Source organism: Muscardinus avellanarius, assembly GCF_963383645.1.
Source record: "Muscardinus avellanarius genome assembly, chromosome: 12".
Lineage (NCBI taxonomy): Eukaryota > Metazoa > Chordata > Mammalia > Rodentia > Gliridae > Muscardinus > Muscardinus avellanarius.
Window position 1 is genome coordinate 95,286,647 of NC_137798.1, and position 18,310 is coordinate 95,304,956.

Here is an 18,310-nt window from a genome sequence, read left to right on the forward strand (position 1 = left end):
ATGATAACTTTTGAGGTCTTAGTCCTGATATATATATATATATATATATATATATATATTTTTTTTTTTTTTTACCAGAAAGTCTTTTACATGAAAGATTTTCTTTTTACTGATTTACTTAGGATTCTAAGAAACCAAGAAGGCATATCTTTCTCTCAAAGTCCATATTATACAAATATTGTCTAAATATTGTAAATTAGATAATTAAAAATAGAGCTAAGTACAGGACTGTACACACTAAATTTAGGAACTGAGAGCATCAGTAGAACACACACACACAAAAACTGCTAAATAAAGTTCTAGTTTTTAAAAAACAATTAAGCTAATGAATATCTAAAAGCCAATAAATATACTTATTTCTTTGGCAGCTATTAAAATAGTTGCATTTGCAGTTGATTTTTAAGGCAATGAAATGACTCTAAGTAATATTCTTATGGCAGGCACATGTGATTATACATTTGTGGAAACTTACAGAGTGTACAACCCCAAGAGGGAACCCTAACTTACAGACTTTGGGTAATAATGATCAGCCAACGTAGGTTCGTCAAGTCCAACAAATGTATAATTCTGGTAGGATGTTGACAGTGTAGGAAGCTATGCTTGTACAGAGGAAGAGGGTATATTGGAAATCTCGGTTCCTTTTTTTCTTCACTTTTACTGCAAATCTAAACATAGTCTAAATATAGTTTATTAAAAAAAGTAACAAAAATAGTTGTATTTGTCTCATAGATTCAAAATACTACCACATATGGTAATCCCTCCTAAAAGTTCATGTGACTTTTGACTAATATGCTACTTTTCATAAATCTAAAAGTATTAATTCAAATGCATTATGGCAAAGAATATTTGTCAACACCACTGGTATCATAAAATGTAAGCAGAGGCAGAAGTACAAGAAATGTAAACTATGTACATTTTGTAGCTTGAGATGGTACCTAGGAAAGAGAACTAAGTGTTTATTCAGGAAAATTTTAGAGATACATAGAATACAGGAGCTGGAATAAAAGGTATGCTTAGTTATAGCCAGGCATATTTCTGGCTTAAAGTATCACCATCTATCTCTTGGCATGTATGAGACAATCTAGGAAAGAAAGCAAAATGGAAGACCAAGAACATATTAGCAAAATTTGAGTCAAAATTTGCAAGATTCAGGACAGTATTATTTATTTACCCAAAAAGCTGTCCTCTTTTGCCATAGCTTTTCTGGCCATCTAAGCTGAAATTATCCCGTAGTGTGAGCTCTAATAAGTACCTGGAAGAGACTTGCAATAGAAAATATTTGCTACATGGGGTTATTAGGCATAATTATAAATAGCATAAGAATTTGCTCTAATATTATAGATTACATAACAGGTAATTTGTAAACAAAAACTAAAAACCAGGAATTATCATAAAATACTGAACTTGCTATTTAAACTCATTAATTCTGCTAATTAGTATGAACCATTTGAACAATAATCTTATTTCAATCCAAATAAAACAAAGAGTAAAATATCTGAGGGAGAAGAAAAAGCAAAATATGTTTATTCCAAGTCTCCAATTAAATTTCAGTATCTTGGTGTTTTCATTTATTGTTGCCTAAAATGTAGTTTTCTGTTTCTTAAGTTTTTTGGAGATGAACAGTTTACAAAGTGGCAATTTAATGCCTTATGAGTAATAAATTACAAACATAGGGCACAAACTTTCCCTAAGTATAGAAAATAGTTTAAAAACTGGTTTATTTTTGCTGAGAGAAAATACATAGAAAAGGTAAACAGTGGAACCAAAATCTAATCAATAATGCTTTGCACTGGAACGTGATAAAGTGTTCTAAATGTCTAATAGAAGTAACAGGGATTCGATATTCAAGGTTTTGAATATCTAGGTAAACTTAAAAAGCAATAACAAAATATAACTATGCTTGAGATTCTCGAAGACCTTATAATTTATTTAGTTGCCCTATTAGTATGACCCTTTTTTATTGTCTGTTTTGGCACCATTTTAAAGCATTTCCTTCACTTTGGATATATGATAAAATTCATAACAATTTTTAGCAAATAGAAATTGTAAGTCTTCTAAGAGAATGTCAAGTTGTTTCTTCACTCCATTATTGTATGAAGGCTTCAGGATGGATTTAACTTGTGCCACTGGACAACAACCTTCTCTGGGTTTTCAACTGTCTCTTTCCATTGGCTCACTGCTTCAGTGCTGTTACTGTCTTCACCTATCCAAACCTGTAGTGGAGAAGCACAGTCATTTAGCTCGACACAATCATAACTGAGTTCAAATAATAATTACTCTTATTGATACAAAAACTTTTTGATACAAAATAAACCGAAGTTTGGTTTTACACATTTTCTTTTTCTTGGTGGTACTGGGGATGGTACCCATGGCCTTTCTACCGCCCAGCTACACTCCCACACCTATTTTTTTTTTAATCTTCTATTTTTTTTTTTTTTTTTGTTGTTGTTTTTGGTGGTACTGGGGTTCCTGGAAGCCCTTCTACCTCCGGGCTACACTCCCAGACCTATATTTTTTTTATTTGGAAACAGGGTCTCTTAAGCCAGCAAGGCTGGCTCCGAACCAGCGCAATCCTCCTGTTTCCGCCTCCCAAGCGCGGGGATTACAAGCGTGGGCCACCACGCCCGGCTTAATCTTCTATTTAAAAACAGGGTCTCACTGGGTTGCTGAGAGCCTCACTAAGTAGTTAAAACTGGCTTTGAACCTTCTCAATCCTTCTGTCTCAGCCTCCCAAGTACTGAGATTACAAGCCTGTGCCACCACACTTGGCTTGGTTTTATAGATTCTTAAGTAAATATCTCTTTATTTTTCCAAAAGTTAGTTTAATTCTTGTTTGATACTTAAATGTTAAAATATTAAACTTATTAAGCTATTCTGAATGCTATTTTATATGATTCAATCCAATTAAAAATTCAAGGTGAGATATCATAAAATCATTCCCCCTCAAGCAGTTATGAGAATCCTTTCTTATTTATTTAACCCAGGAACTCAACTTAAAAATGGATGCTGAGCACTCACAAGACATCTTTAAAGATTAACTGGAGCTAATAATGATTTAAATTAGTAAGGAATATGCATTTTAAGCACTACACTAAATAAAACCCCATCTTTACTGAAATCTTATAATCATTTTGATCTATGCTAATTTCATACTAATTACTTATGTAACTTTAAATAATATAAGTAAAAAACTGGGGGAAATTATATAGTATTATGCAAATGTTTCATGGAGACAAGGTGGACAAAGAGTAATAAACCTGAACTGTCACCTGGGCAGCTCCACTAATCTATCCAGAGTAAGGAAAAAATATACAAAGAGAAGTAAGTTCCTATAGTACTGGAAATTAAGCCAGCCTTACATTGTCCTCTACAAATTAAGAACTTTTTTTTAATAGATTAATCCAGACCCCAGTACTGATTATCTAAATATCTTAACCACTGTTAATGTTTTATAGGAATTCAAGTCTAACATATTTTAGCTAGTAACATACAAAAAGTGTTCATGTTAAATATTAAATTGAAAGTAAAACAGAATAAAGTAAATATGATATCCAAAGTCCCAACAAACTATTTATTCATTTGTTGGCATTGGGGATTTAACTTGGGGTTATCTAACTCCAAGCTACACCCCCAGACACTTTTATTTTAAAACAGGGTCTCACTAAGTTGCTAAGGGTCTTGCTGCTAAATCACTGAGGCTGTCCTTGAACCTGTGATCTTCCTGTCTCAGCCACCTAACTACTGGGACTACAAGTGTATGCCACCACACCCAGCTAACAAATTTAAATACTTGTGTGTTTCCCTTATTTCATGAGGAATGAGTCAGTAGTACAGAAAACCTGATTTTAGTTTTTATAGTTGAGAAGGTAAGAGAAAGGCATAAAGATAAACCTGATTGCTCAGAAATTCCATCTATTTTATTAAAGCATATCATTTAACAAGATTAAATTTTTGTAGCAACATGATCTCATGTAGAAGAATCTTACTCTATTTAGCTTCAAATTTATCCTGCCTTCTCATTGTTAACCAACTGCCTAAGTGCATCGAAAAATACAAGGAAGAAATTTAAGATAAAATCCTTCTACTAACCTGGCCCACAAAGTGTTTTCTTCTTACAGAGCTGCGACTATAAAGTTTAATGAGAAAAACAATTTCTTTTTCATTCTGCATAAGTGGAAAAATCATAGTTTCTCCCCACTTTACTCTTCCACTGGAGGCCTTCAACAAGCGGGTCTTCTTTTTATAAATCAACTCTCCTGAGCTAAACATTCCCACCTTCACAAAAAAACCTACAAAATAAGAAATTGATTTATAAACTTTATTTAAAATACTACATAGACATATGTATTCATATATTATTTAGTGTAAACATATAAATACACCTTTTTTTTTTTTTTTTTTTTTGCGGATCTGGGGATGAAATCCAGAGGCATTTGACCTCCGAGCTACACCCCCTGCCCCATTTTTTATTCTCTATTTTGAAACCGGGTCTCACTGAGTTGCGAAGGGCCTCACTAAGTAGCTGAGGCTGTCCACGAACCGCGATCCTCGGGTCTCAGCCTCCCAAATGCTGGGATTACAAGCGTGCGCCACCACGTCCGGCTTAATACACCATTTTTAAAGGTCTGGTGAGCTGTTTGATAACAGAAAACAATTCTAGTGAAATTCCAGGAAGATGGCGACTGAGAGAAGCAGCACATACCAGTCCTGTTGACACCTGATCTCCATTGCCTTAGAAACAGTGTTCTACAAAAGCCAAAAACCACCATAATTAGAAAAAGATCATGATAAGTACAAGGTGGAAGGGGAAAAAAAAGGCTAAAAGACCAATCAGAGAGCAGAAAAGAAACCTGCCCACCTTATGGCTGCTGGCCCTGCAGTGGCACCATCTTGCCACATTGTACCCGACTCTAGAGATGAACAGAAAACCAAGGACCTAAAGTAAGTGCCTGCAGATCACTGGAATTGTAAGTCATCAGTTCCTCCTGCATAAACACCGGCTACAACTTCCTGCAGTGGCAACCGAGCTCATCACACCCTCTAGAGATCCAGACTGGCGCTCAACAACACCATAACTGAAGCTGCTGTACCCTGTGGGATAACATCCAGCATGGCATACCCAGGGACTTGAATGACTGCAATAAACTCCCTGGGTCTGAGACTTTGTGGTTAAAACCAGAGAAGGTGGGGGTGGGGTCTGCTGTTGGATATAGCAGAGGCTCAGACAGACTCAGGCTCTGCATCAGTGGGGAGTGTGGGGGGAGACCTACGCTTAACACTAGATCCAACTAGTAGGCTCTTCGGAATCACCACAGACCACCCAATCATGGTGAATGGGGAGAGGTCAGGCCAGCTCAGCCCTAGCTGTGGAGAACAGAGACTCTTACATTGAGTTTGGTCTCAGAGGCATCCACCTATGGAGGCAGGGAGAAACCAAGACTCCACATCTGTGGAAAGTATGGAGGGTGACCTGCGCTTAACACTAGATCCAGCCCCATAGATACTGGCCATCTCCATAGACTGAGAAAGACTCAAAGCACCAGGCTTGCAGCAGGAAAGTTGCCAGTGGCACTTGGTCTCTGCACAGAGGGAGATTGCAGAGGCCCAGTCTGTTGAATATTCATATATTTGTAGGGTTGCATTAATTTGTTGTTTTTGTTTTTTTTTTCTTTTTTTGTGAGTATGTATGCTTATTTGTTTACTCTCTTCCCAACCCCTCTCCCAAGTTTCTTCCCTTGTATATACCTACTCTCTTCTATCCCTTTTCTTTCTTTTTCTCTTCCTTGTCTTGCTCTAAATCCACTTCATATCACTATACTAAAAACTCTACATTGGTTACGAGAATACTACTACATATTCACTATCTCTATTCTGTACTATATACTACCTTACCAAACTCATACTCTCATTCTATTTGATCCTATCTGTGGCTTTACCCTATTCTTGCATTTATGACTTCAATTCCCTCCTCACTCGACCTTCACTGTTGAATGCAACAAAACTTGCCCTTGGATAGACCAGCTGACACATAGAGATGGAGAGAAATCTATCAAAAGCAGCAGATACAAACTTCTGAAATCATGAGGAGGAATAACAAGGAAGCCATGAGCTCCCACAACACCACAATAACAGAACCTGACAACACAGAATTGCAGAGATCTCCAGAAGGTCAAATCAGGAATGTAACTATAGAAATACTACAGGGCTTCCAAAAAGAAACTAGAGAGTCTAAAAGAAATAAAGGATGCAATCATTGAAGTGAAGGCATCAATTCAAACTATAAACAATCAATTAGACCACAGGGAGAATAGAATCTTACTCCTAGAAGACGATCATTTCAAAAACAAACGCATAGTATATAACTTATACAAAACAATTTGACAACATGAATTGGACGTTGAAGAAATATGGGCCCATTTTAAAAGAGTTGATCTAAGAATAATTGTCACAGAAGAGGGAATAGAAGGTGAAACCAAAGATATCAACAATCTTTTCAAAGAAGTAATAGCAGAATTTTTTTTCAAACATAGTACAAGAGGTTGATACACAGGTACAGGAAACTTAGAGAATCCCCTTTAGACAAGATCAGAGAAAAGGTTCACCACACCACATAATAGTCAAAATGACCAATGTAGAAGCCAAGAAGAGAATCTTAAGGCAACAAAAACAAAAGACCAAGTCACATTCAGAGGCAAACTAATTAGAATCACTCCAGATTTCCCAAAACAAATCATGAAAGCCAGAAGGGGCTGAATGAGCCTATTAAAAACTCTGAAAGAAAACAACTTGCAGCCAAATGTTTCCTACTTAGCAAAACTATCTCTCAAATTAGATGGGGAAGAAGAAAAAACATTCCATGACAAACAGAAGCTGAAGGAATTTATGTCTTCCAAACCAGCACTAGAGAAAATACTCAAAAAGATTAACTGCAAAGGAGAAATAAGTCATACATGCCAGAACCAGAGAAACAAGAATTTCCATCCAGCAAACAACTAAGCAATGAAGAACAATCACTACCTAAAACAGAACTTAAATCTCAATATGTTAGGAATTAAAAATCATCTCTCAGTAATTACACTGAACATAAATGGCCTCCACTCTCCAAAAGACATAAGGTGGCAAAATGGATTAAAAACCAGAATACATCTATTTGCTGGATGCAAGAAACACACCTTTACAAGTAAAGATAGTAACAAACTTAAGGCAAAGGGCTACAGTAAGGTAATCCATGCCAATAGAACTCAAAGACAAGCAAGAGTAGCAACTATGATCAGACAAGTTGTACTTCAAGCCCACACTTATTAGAAGAGGTAAAGCAGGTCATTTTTTACTGGTAAAAGTAACAATTCAGCAAGAAGAAATAATGATAGTCAACTTTTATGTCCCAAACATAGAAGCAGCTACTTTTATAAAACACTCTGTGACATTAAGTCACACATAAGTCCCAATATAATAATACTGGGAGACTTTAATATCCCTCTCACACCGTTAGACCAATCTTCTAAACAAAAGTCAGTAAAGATGCCTCAGACCTAAATAACACCATTAATCAACTGGACCTGTTAGACACATATAGAATATTCCACTCAACTGCAGCAGAGTTCACATTTTTCTCAGCTGCTCATGGAACCTTCTCCAAAATAGATTACATCCTGGGCCACAAAGTGAGAACTAGCAAATTAAAAAAATGTGACATACTTCCCTGTATCTTTTCAGACCACAATGAAATGAAACTAGAAATCAACTATAAGAAGACTCAGAGAAACCACATACACATGTGGAGACTGAACATCACTCTGCTAAATGAAGAATGGGTCAAAAAGAAGTAAAGGGTGAAATTAAGAAATTTCTAGAAACAAACAAAAATAGAAATACAACATATCAAAACCTCTGGGACACTTTGAAGGCAGTATTAAGAGGAAAATTCATAGCACTGAGTGCCTACATAAGAAGACAGAAAATCACCAAATAAATAACCTAATGATTCACTTCAAAGCCCTTGAAAAACAGGAACAATATAACCCCAAAGCCAGTACAAGACAAGAAATTATTAAAATCAGAGCAGAAATCACAAAGTAGAGAATAAAAAAAATAGAGAAAATCAACAAAGCCAAAAGCTGATTTCTTGAAAAAAAATTAACAAGATAGATAAAACACTAGCCAACTTAACCAAAAAAGAGAAAGAGAGAGAAAGAATCAACCCAAATTATGAAGATAAGAGATGAAAAAGGAGATGTTACCACTAACAGTGTAGAAATTCAGAGGATTATCAGAAACCACTTTGAAAAACTATACTCCAGTAAAATGGAAAATCTGGAAGACTTTGACAACTTTCTAGATAAATACAACCTGCCTAAACTGAGTCAAGAAGATATAGAAAATCTAAACGAACCAATAGCAAAGAGATTTAAACAGCAATAAAGAGCCTACCATCAAAGAAAAGCCCAGGACCAGATGGTTTTCCAAGTGAATTTTATAATACCTTTATAGAAGAGCTAATCCCCATACTCCTCAATCTATTTCATGAAATAGAAAAGAACAAGACTCTCCCAAATATATCCTATAAAGCCAACATCACATTAATACCAAAACCAATAAAAAATGGAAACCAAACTACCAAACGAATACATGCATATCTATGTTCATAGCTGCATAATTCACCATTGTCAAACTATGGAACCAGCCAAGATGTTCATCAATAGATGAATGGATTACAAAACTATGGGATATGTACACAATGGAATTTTACTCAGCCTTAAAGAAAAACACAATTACATAATTTACAGGGAAATGGATGGAACTGGAGAACATTATGCTAAGTGAGATTAGTCACAAAAAATAAGAAATTTAATGCTCTCCCTAATATGGGGAAGCTAGGGAGAAAATGGGTCATAGGAGGAACTCTAGACAAAGAAGGAGATACTATAGATAAGCAAATAAGGTGACCTAAATGAGAGGATGGGAGGGGAAAGAGGGAAATTCTCTAATGTTTATGATGTACATTAACAGACATATCAAAGTAAATCACTAAGCCAAACATGAGGAGGAGGAAGTGGGAGGGAATGGGGCAGGAATAGGGTAAGGGCTAACTGGGTGATGTGTGTTATGTATGCCTCCAACACCTTGTACCCCATTAAGATGTATGGCTACAATGTACCAATAAAAAATTAACAAGAAAACATCTCTAGTTAACTTTATAACTTTAACCACACTTTACAAATCACAACTGTACCCTCCAATCAATTTAATCTTCCTCCAATCCGAATGACATTAGTAACTGGAATTGTAAGCGTAAAAGGACTACATAAAGAGAGGTGTGCTAGCTCTTTGGATGGAGGTATTTATTTCAGTTTTATATATGTAAAACTCTTTGCTTGAGACTGCAGAAGTTATGTGCCGAATAGGAAAAAGAAATCTATTCTTTGAGATGCAGAGCTTCCAGTAATGGTAAAACAGTTTGTATGAACTATCCCTCCCATAGATAAGTATAAACTTTGAGAAAAATATTAAAAACACTAAAGACTGACCAAAATCAGGAAGAAATGGGAGCAAAGTTAACTCTTAAAAGAGGGGACCTTTAAAAAAAAAAAAAAAGAGGGGACCTTTACCTGGTAATATTCAGGTTACTATAGCTTTTCACATAAGCATACTCCCCTGGCACAGGACGCCTTCAGCTCAAACAGAAAGTGCCGTTTGCTATTGTGAAGAGTTAGGTGATAGAACAGCAAGCCACAGGACAGCAAGAAAGGGGTGAGGGAATTCTTAGGAGGGAGTCAGAGTGAGGACCAAGACTTGAGCATCAGGTTTATAAACAGTAATCATCAATAATCCTGAATAGCAGTTTTGATTAAAGGAAACCACCAGTCAATGTAACATATTGCATCTGTAGATTTCTACTGTTGTCCTTGTTTCTTAGGAACAATTGTAGGAGCCAGGAGTGGTGGCGCACGCTTGTAATCTCAGCATTTGGGAGGCTGAGACAGGAGGATTGTGGTTCACAGCCAGTCTCAGCTACTTAGTGAGACCCTTTGCAACTCAGTGAGACCCTGTATCAAAATAAAGAATAAAAAATAGGGCTGACGGTATAGCTCAGAGGTAGAATGTCCCTGGGTTCCATCCCTAGTACTGCAAAAAAAAAACAAAAACAAAAACAAAAACAAAAGAAATAATTGGTCCTGGTGGCTTACTATGGATTTTATTTGCTTATTTTTAAGATTTTCCTATCTATCTACATGAGTGATATAGTTATCTTTGTATGCTATCTTTATCTCTATATAGTTATCTCTGTATGCTATCCATTCTGGCTTTTTTTTTTTTCAAACTGCCCCTAATGAAAGGCATTAAGCCAAGACTTTACTAGCAGAGCCTACCAATTTTTCAAGGAACATATAATTCCTATTCGATATAATTTATTCTGAAGCATGGGAAAGTGTGGAAAAATAACTTAGGGAAGTTAGCACATTTTCAATACCAAAAGAGAATGAAGCCGGGCTTGGTGGTACACGCTTGTAATCCCAGCATTTGGGAGGCTGAGACAGGAGGATCATGGTTCACGGACAGCCTCAGCTACTTAGTGACGTCCTCACCCCTTTCTTGCTGCCCTGTAGTCCCAGCTCTATCACCTAACTGCACTTTCTGTTTGAGCTGAAGGCGTCCTGTGCCAGGGGAGTATGCTTATGTGAAAAGCTATAGTAACCTGAATATTGCCAGGTAAAGTTCCCCTCTTTTAAGAGTTAACTTTGCTCCAAATTCTTCCTGATTTTGGTCAGTCTTTAGTGTTTTTAATATTTTTCTCAAAGTTTATACTTATCTATGGGAGGGTTAGTTCAAAGATAATTTACCTTTTCATGGTTGTTATTTTTTCAGATTTCTTCTTGTTCTTGAGTGAATTTCTTAGAAAGTCATTTATTTTGCACAGATGTCCAAAATAATTAGTATAATTATACACATAATGGTCATATGTTATGAGTCTGATTTTAAACTTATATTCTGTTCTTTGTTCAGAAAATCATTTTGTGTTTTCTCTATTTTTTGCTTTATGCAACCTGCTACAGGTTTATCCATTTTAATGCTTCTTTTGGAGAAAAAGCTTTGGGTTTTATCACGTCTTTTGCTGTTGTCTCTGTATGTCATCAGCTTCCACTTTTGCTTTAAAACCTCACACTTCTACTTGTGTTTATTGTTTTTTTATCATACTGAACTAAATGCTTAGCTTCATTTACTTTTATTCCTTATTTTTATGCTTTTACTGGTAAAACCTCACACTTCTACTTGTGTTTATTGTTTTTTTATCATACTGAACTAAATGCTTAGCTTCATTTACTTTTATTCCTTATTTTTATGCTTTTACTGGTACATTTTAATTATACATCATAGTGAGATTAAAAGCAATACATTCGTGCGTGCACATAGTACTTGGTAGATTACCTTCTGTTTCCCCTTCTGCTCCCCTCCTCCCTGCGTGTACATGTGAGATTGGAGTGATACCTTTGTATATGGACATATCATTATTTGAACTGTTCTCTATCCTCCTCCCATCCCCACCTCCCTCCCCCAATTCCCTTCTACCCATCTACTGATTTCTCTCAAGTCCTTTCTGTTTCCTATATTCTCTGGCTTCCACATATGAGAGAAAACACATGACCCTTGCCTTTTTGAGACTGGCCAATCTCACCTTAGTATAACGTTCTTTAGATCTACCAATTGTCTTACAATTGACATAATTTTGTTTTTCTTTATAGTTGAGTAAAATTCCACTGTGCCTATATATACCAAGTTTTTTAAAATTCATTCATCTGTTGACCATACGAAGTTGGTTCCATAATTTGGCAATTGTGAATTGTGCTGCTGTGAACGTGGTTATGTATGTAACATTACAGTACTCTAACCTTAATTCTTTTGGAAAGACGAGGAGTGACATAGCTGGGTCGTAATGTTTATCCATTCCAGGTCTTCTGAGGGACCTTCACAGTGACCTACACAGTAGTTGCACTGTTTACAATCCCACCGGCAGTGTTTAAAAGTTCCTATTTCCCCATATCCTGGGCAGTATTTATTATTGTATCCTTGATGCTTCCCATTATAGTTGGGTTTCTATGGAATCTCAATGTAGTTTTACTTTGCATTTCCATGACTGCTAGTGATGTTGAGCATCTTTTTTCATGTATTTTTTGGCTACCTGTATTTCTAATTTTGAGAAGTATCTGTTCAGTTTAATTGTCTTTTTTTGACTGGTTTATTTGGGTTTTAACATTCTTTCTAGTAATAGTGGACATCTACTGCTTTGCCTGCCTTCAGAGAGTAGTCAAAGGACCAGACCACTCCTACTCTCCTCTTAGTTCTTGAGGAAGACCTCAAGCTTCCAGCTCTAGGAGTAACCAAGTAAAACCAAAGCTAGCCAACCAAAGTATCCCGACTCTGTGCATCCTGCAAAGGGCACAAATCTTGTCTACTGGTCTCCAGATTCTTACTGAACTGTGACCTCTTTGCGTTGGCTGTACTTTCAACCATGGGTGTACTTACTCAAAGTTAGAGGCGTTGATGAACTCGGAAGGTTCTGTGCCTCAAGAATTTGCAGCTGAATCCTGCTATTTACTGCTTGAAAACAAGTCCCCAGTTCAAGTTCCGCATGGCAAACCTGTATATCAGAAACATGCTATCCAGTAAATAATAATATAGTTTGGGGATATTTCAAAAGTTAAAAGATAAAGAGGTGTAATTAGAAAATTTGAAAGCATTGCTTTCATCGACACTCAAAGCTGTAAGTTGTAAGAGAAGGTTAAGATAAATGTTATGGATTCTATAAATGTATTTATTTGTGTGGATTCTGAAAAAAAAAAAACAACAACACTTTATACCTGTATGGAACTTTAACATCAGTGAGATCAAAAGACAATCCAACTTAAAAACAAATCAAATCCATAAGCAGTATTACTGGAAAAACTGGCACTGAAAGTAACTAAAAGGAAAGTGATTTCAAAGAATTAAATGTCGTCAGTTAAATTAAGAACATATAATAAAGTGGTCACACGTGAGAACTATGATTTTTTTTTAACAAGAAACCAGCGTAGGTGCTATTAAAATAGTAAGGCAATGGATTGCTACAATGAACTGATTTATGGATTAAGAGCTGAATCACTATTCTGAATGGAAGTAAGCCAAAGGAAGCCGGTAAGAAGAAAGCTAGTCAAAGCGATGAAGCAGTAAATAATAGGAAAAGGCAAAAAACAACAACAACAACAACAACAACAACAACAACAAAAAAAAAAAACTGGCGGCAAACTATAAAATGAAGGAGACTTAGGAGAGGGAACTAAAGTTATGCTCTTCAGGACTGCTGACCAATGGCAAAAGAAAGCTGGTAACTGTCTGTGAAATGCAATACAAGCCAGCCTAGTTGTGTGGATTCCAAGGTCCCTGGAGTGAAAAATAAAAGAGAAACATAAAGCTGGCCAAACACAAAAAGACTACTACTGTTCATGCACTGAAAAGCATAAGAATGAGAGTAAAGCAAGAACCGTAACATTTACAGATCTTCCTGGAGCTCCACATGTCGGAACTGTTCCAATAAAGTTACCGACGAGCTGGGTGATACTCTCTGAAAAGGTTTATACCTGTGGCAATTACTCAGTATTCCTAAATAACTGCCTCACTGGGGGAAAAAATGTCTCGATGTACATTGCGTTGCCTGATTCTTGGACATTTTCTTAAAACATAATTCTGTGTTTTAAAACTATCATGCTATTAAAAAAAAGCAAGAAACACAATAAAAAGTGAATTGCTTAGAAAGTATAAACTTTTGAGGTTCATTTCCTCTTGAAAAAGTTGAAAATAGAGAGAAAAATTGTTTATTTTGGCCACAAGTGCCAATTCTTAAGACATAAGTGAATGTAGCTGGGTGTGGTGGCACAGGCTTGTAATCCCAGTACTTGTAGTGAGGCCCTCTGCAACTCAGAGACCCTGTTCCAAAACGGAGAATAAAAAGTAGGGCTGGGGTTGTAGCTCAGAGGTAGAATGCCCCTGGGTTCAATCCCCAGTACTGCAAAAATAAAAATAAAAAAAAGAAATGTTAATTTATTATAATGTTTAAGTGAGAACAGATTAACAACTCTTTTCATATGAACTCATTTGAAAAGCCACATCAAATTAGTTATTGATTTTATTGTAAAATAAAGGCTTTGCTAGTTAAAAAAATGTTTGTGACCTTGGCATTTAATCAACACATTAAAAAAAGTCACTTATTGTTTACAAATGCAAAGGTAACCATGATTAAATTTTTATAAGGTCTTGTACCCATGATTTAATAACACTCATGAAAGCACCTTGTGAAAAGGTGGCAAATTTTCTTTCATTGTCGCGCAGCTGTTGAGTTTCCCCTCACGGAGCAGAGCAACAGCCGGCGGTGTGTTCGCCATCTCCTGCTTGCCAGAGTCACTCCACAAATTAATGTTCTAGGATGTTAATTCAGACCACGGAAAACTATTCAAAGTAGTTTTCAATCTCATAATAAAAACAACAAAAAAATTCCAACCAATTTGCAGGTCTGTATTGACTACATTCAATGGTCACAAAACTCGGGAAGAAAAATGGTATGTACTTTGCTCTCTGAATAATCTATTTTATTCTAAAGGAAACTTTGTCTTCCAGGGAGTGTTGAAAATGAAATGCTAAGCATAATTAGAGAAAGGCAGAATCTGGTGATGCTTGAGGCTTTCTCAGTAGGAGCAATGCATGGTGAAGTTTGTTCAGTTGGCTTTGGAATCAAACCTCAACTCCCCAAGTACTGGCTGTAATAATCTAGGGAAGTACATCACTGTCTTCCAGATGAGGACCAACAAGAGCTCAGGCTAGTAAGTGTGGTGTGAGCATTAGATCACTCAGCAATGAGTCAGCCGTGAGGTCAATCTCTATAAAGGTCGGCTATTTCTTCAGGCAAATTTTGTCTCTTCCACATTATTCAATATTTGAGATCTCAAGTATATACTTATGTTACTATTGGTCAAGGTCAACAACTCTACTGAGAAAACTATTAGCTCCTTAAAAAGCTGCGCTATTCATGTGGAAAGAGTGTCAATTTGGAGAATATATAAGTCTGGTTCTTTCACATTAAAATGACTAAATGTCCATTTTCCTCTTCAACACATGAAATGAAGCAGACCATCCTCCCTTTAGCCAATAACATGAAATATTGCACTTAGTAACATAAACTCACTGGTTCAGAATCACCCAGATGCTCCTCTTTTAGGCATCCATTTTTGTATCCCTAGCACGGAGCATGCAGTAGATACATAGGTACTTGTAACACTTCCAACATACAAAACATAGTTGAGTAAAAATATACACTAATTATTCATTTGAATTCCCCAAGGCAAATACGATGTCTCAATTCCTCATAAAATGTCTTCAATGAGTTCTTTGCTGATGTACGTTATCTTTAGAATTTTAACACATGAATTATCCATTTGAATAGTGTTTTTGTATTTTCTGTAAAATATGGTTACAGATTATTGTCTACTAGGGTTAATGAGGCCAGTGAAAAACTCCTGTCACAGTTGCTATATTTTAACAAAAAAACAACAATCTGATTTAGTATTCCTTCATCCACATTTGTTCTTTCATACCTATCTACATACAAATATTCAGTACTGACAAGATGCCAGGCACAGTAAAATACAAAAAAAAAAAAAAAAGATGAAAGCCTGAACCCCATTTTGTTTTAAAATAAGTAATTTTAAAAATTATGTGTTGTAGAGCCGGGCATGGTGGCACACACTTGTAATCCCAGCATTCGGGAGGCTGAAACTGGAGGATCATGGTTGGCAGACAGCCTCAGCTACTTAGTGAGGCCCTCTGCAACTTAGTGAGACCCTGTTTCAAAGCAAAGAATAAAAAATAGGGCAGGGGTGTAGCTCAGAGGTCGAATGCCCCTGGGTTCCATCCTCAGACCCGCAAAAAAATATTAATTATGTGTTGTAATAAATACTATAAAGAAAATATACCGGGATTGGTAATAACAGGCAAATATATTAAAGATTTAATTCTTCTGGTCAAGTAGAGTAATTATTATAGTAATTATAGTGATGTGTGTGTGTGTGTGTGTGTGTGTGTTACTGAAGATTAAACTCAAGGGCACTCTACCACTGAGTCTTGCTAAGCTGATTAGGTTGGCCACAAACATGATCTTCCTGTCTCAGCCTCCTAAGTACTAGGATTATAGTTGTGTGATACCATGTCCAGCTAGTAATCCATCCACCCTGTTTCCAAATAAAACTATAAAAATGGGTCTGGGAGTGTGGCTCAGAGGTAGAAGGGTTTCCAGGAAACCCAGTACCATAAAAAAATAAAAATAAAAATAAAAGAATTTTCAACTACTTTAAAGAAAGTGTTCAGTTGACTCAGAGAAGCAAATATCAGGTCTTGATAAATCAAAAAATACTTTAAAAATTAAATATTCTAAGTTTTTCAGATGTTAATAAAAATCTGTTAGGAAAAGATAACTCCACGCTATTTTCCAATAGAGAAAGAAAAAGTTATGTTAACCTTTTAAAAATCATTCTAAAATAATATTATTACTTCTTGAGAGCTTTCCTGATCCTCTAATGCCCTATGGTGTTCAAGTTATCTTCCAACAGACAAAAAACATTAAGCCATTGGAAAAATATGAAATACTGTTAACACCACATACTATTACCACTTACAGAAATTTTTGAAGGTGGTATAATATCCAAAGAGTAATCCATTTCCTGTGTGCTGAGAGTTCTGAGAGACAGAGAGCATTCTCCAATGGTTTTCTTCCTGGGAGTCTGGGTTTGAATCTTAAACACAAGTCTTACAGTTTGCAGACTTTGTAGTTTAATTGCAAATACAAAAGTTTCCATAAATTCAATAACCTTGAAAAAGAAAATATATAAATGAAAGGACTGAGGGCTGATGTGCCATTATAAAAATATATTACATTTTAATGTTATATCTAGGCAAGGTATATATTTAGATTTTACAGCAACAAAATATTTTAATGTAAATGAAGATGAAAATGGTCACAGCTTGTTTTTCCATACATACTACCTTTCTTAATTTCACAAATCATCTTTGTAACTACTTAGGAATAGAAGTCAGTATCAATCTCGGGTTCAACAGGACACAGCTCTCTTCCCTTTTGAATATTAGACTGTCTCTCCATTTTTGGTTCTAGGGCAACACTCCTGCTCTGCACCACAATTCAACAGTTAAAGCATCCGTTTAAGAATCTTGTAAGCCAGCACACTCAGTACCCAGAATCTGACTTGTTCCTATGAAGAGACTTGAACGACCTCTTTTAAGGAGACTGAACACTAGACTGTTCTTTGCTACACACGTCCTTCGTTCCACTTTTAGCACATCCTTTTTTTTTTTTAATCTAACTTGTTTATTGGTGCATTGTAGCCATACGTCTTAATGGAGTATAAGATGGTGGAGGCATACATGCACACAGACCCCATTAGCCCTTACCCAATTCCCACCTCATTTCCTTCCCCCTTCTCCCTCCTCATGTTTGGCTTAGGGACTGACTTTGATATGTTTGTTAAAGCACATCCTTTTGAAAAGGCATATATCTGGGCAGCTAACATATTTTGGATACTGGGCCCAAGTTTTCATTCTTACTATAATCGTTTATGTCTGTATAGTTGGAACAGTGTTTCTGAGAATCTCCAACTCACTGAGCTTTTTCTTTTAGACTCTCAGGCCATGGGATCACATCAATAATATATTACACATAAAATGTTTACCACACTTACAAATTTTGCCATAATAGGTATCTCCCCAAAATCTGATAAAGATAAATGTTCAAAATTAAAGATCCCACGCAGGTGTCAACAAAACATTATTTTCCTAAGTTTAATTTAGTTTTATTTGAAAATCAAAAGGAAAAACTTTTAATTCAGAAAAGTATTCAAAGTATGTAGACTTTCTATGATGCGCTTTCATAAAGTGAGACACACACACACACACACACACACACACACACACACACACACTTTATTGCCTTTTCCACTTATTGAGAATATTTCTCAGTGTCTTTAAAAATTCTTCCTGAACATTATTTTTCATAGCTGCCCTAGTATCTACCATATATTACAGTTTGTAGTCTCAAGAAGAGATCTGCTGAAGTTCTAACCTGCAGTACCTCAGAATAACCTCAACTGCAGGTGTGATTCGTTAAAGTGAGCTAATACTGAAGTAAGGTGGACCCCTCCCCTAATCCAGTCTGATCTTTCTAAGAAGATGGCCATGTGATTGCAGAGAAACACAGGGAGAAGGTCATAAGAAGATA

The 18,310-nt window shown here is 36.0% G+C and overlaps 1 protein-coding gene across 2 annotated transcripts in view; it reads right to left on the reverse strand.

Annotated features, from left to right (window-relative positions):
- Positions 1-2,072: 2,072 nt before the first annotated feature.
- Positions 2,073-18,310, reverse strand: part of TC2N (tandem C2 domains, nuclear) — a gene marked incomplete at its 5' end in the record, with an annotated part of 33,877 nt that continues 17,639 nt past the window's right edge. Inside the window, 4 exons of one of the 2 annotated variants that reach the window (XM_080708197.1) lie at positions 2,073-2,213; positions 4,090-4,289; positions 12,523-12,637; positions 16,698-16,889. In XM_080708197.1, coding sequence (XP_080564323.1) covers positions 2,103-2,213; positions 4,090-4,289; positions 12,523-12,637; positions 16,698-16,889 — 618 coding nt within the window. In that variant the 3' untranslated portion in view covers positions 2,073-2,102. The remainder of the gene's footprint in view (positions 2,214-4,089; positions 4,290-12,522; positions 12,638-16,697; positions 16,890-18,310) is intronic. The other variant, XM_080708196.1, reaches the window with a different exon arrangement.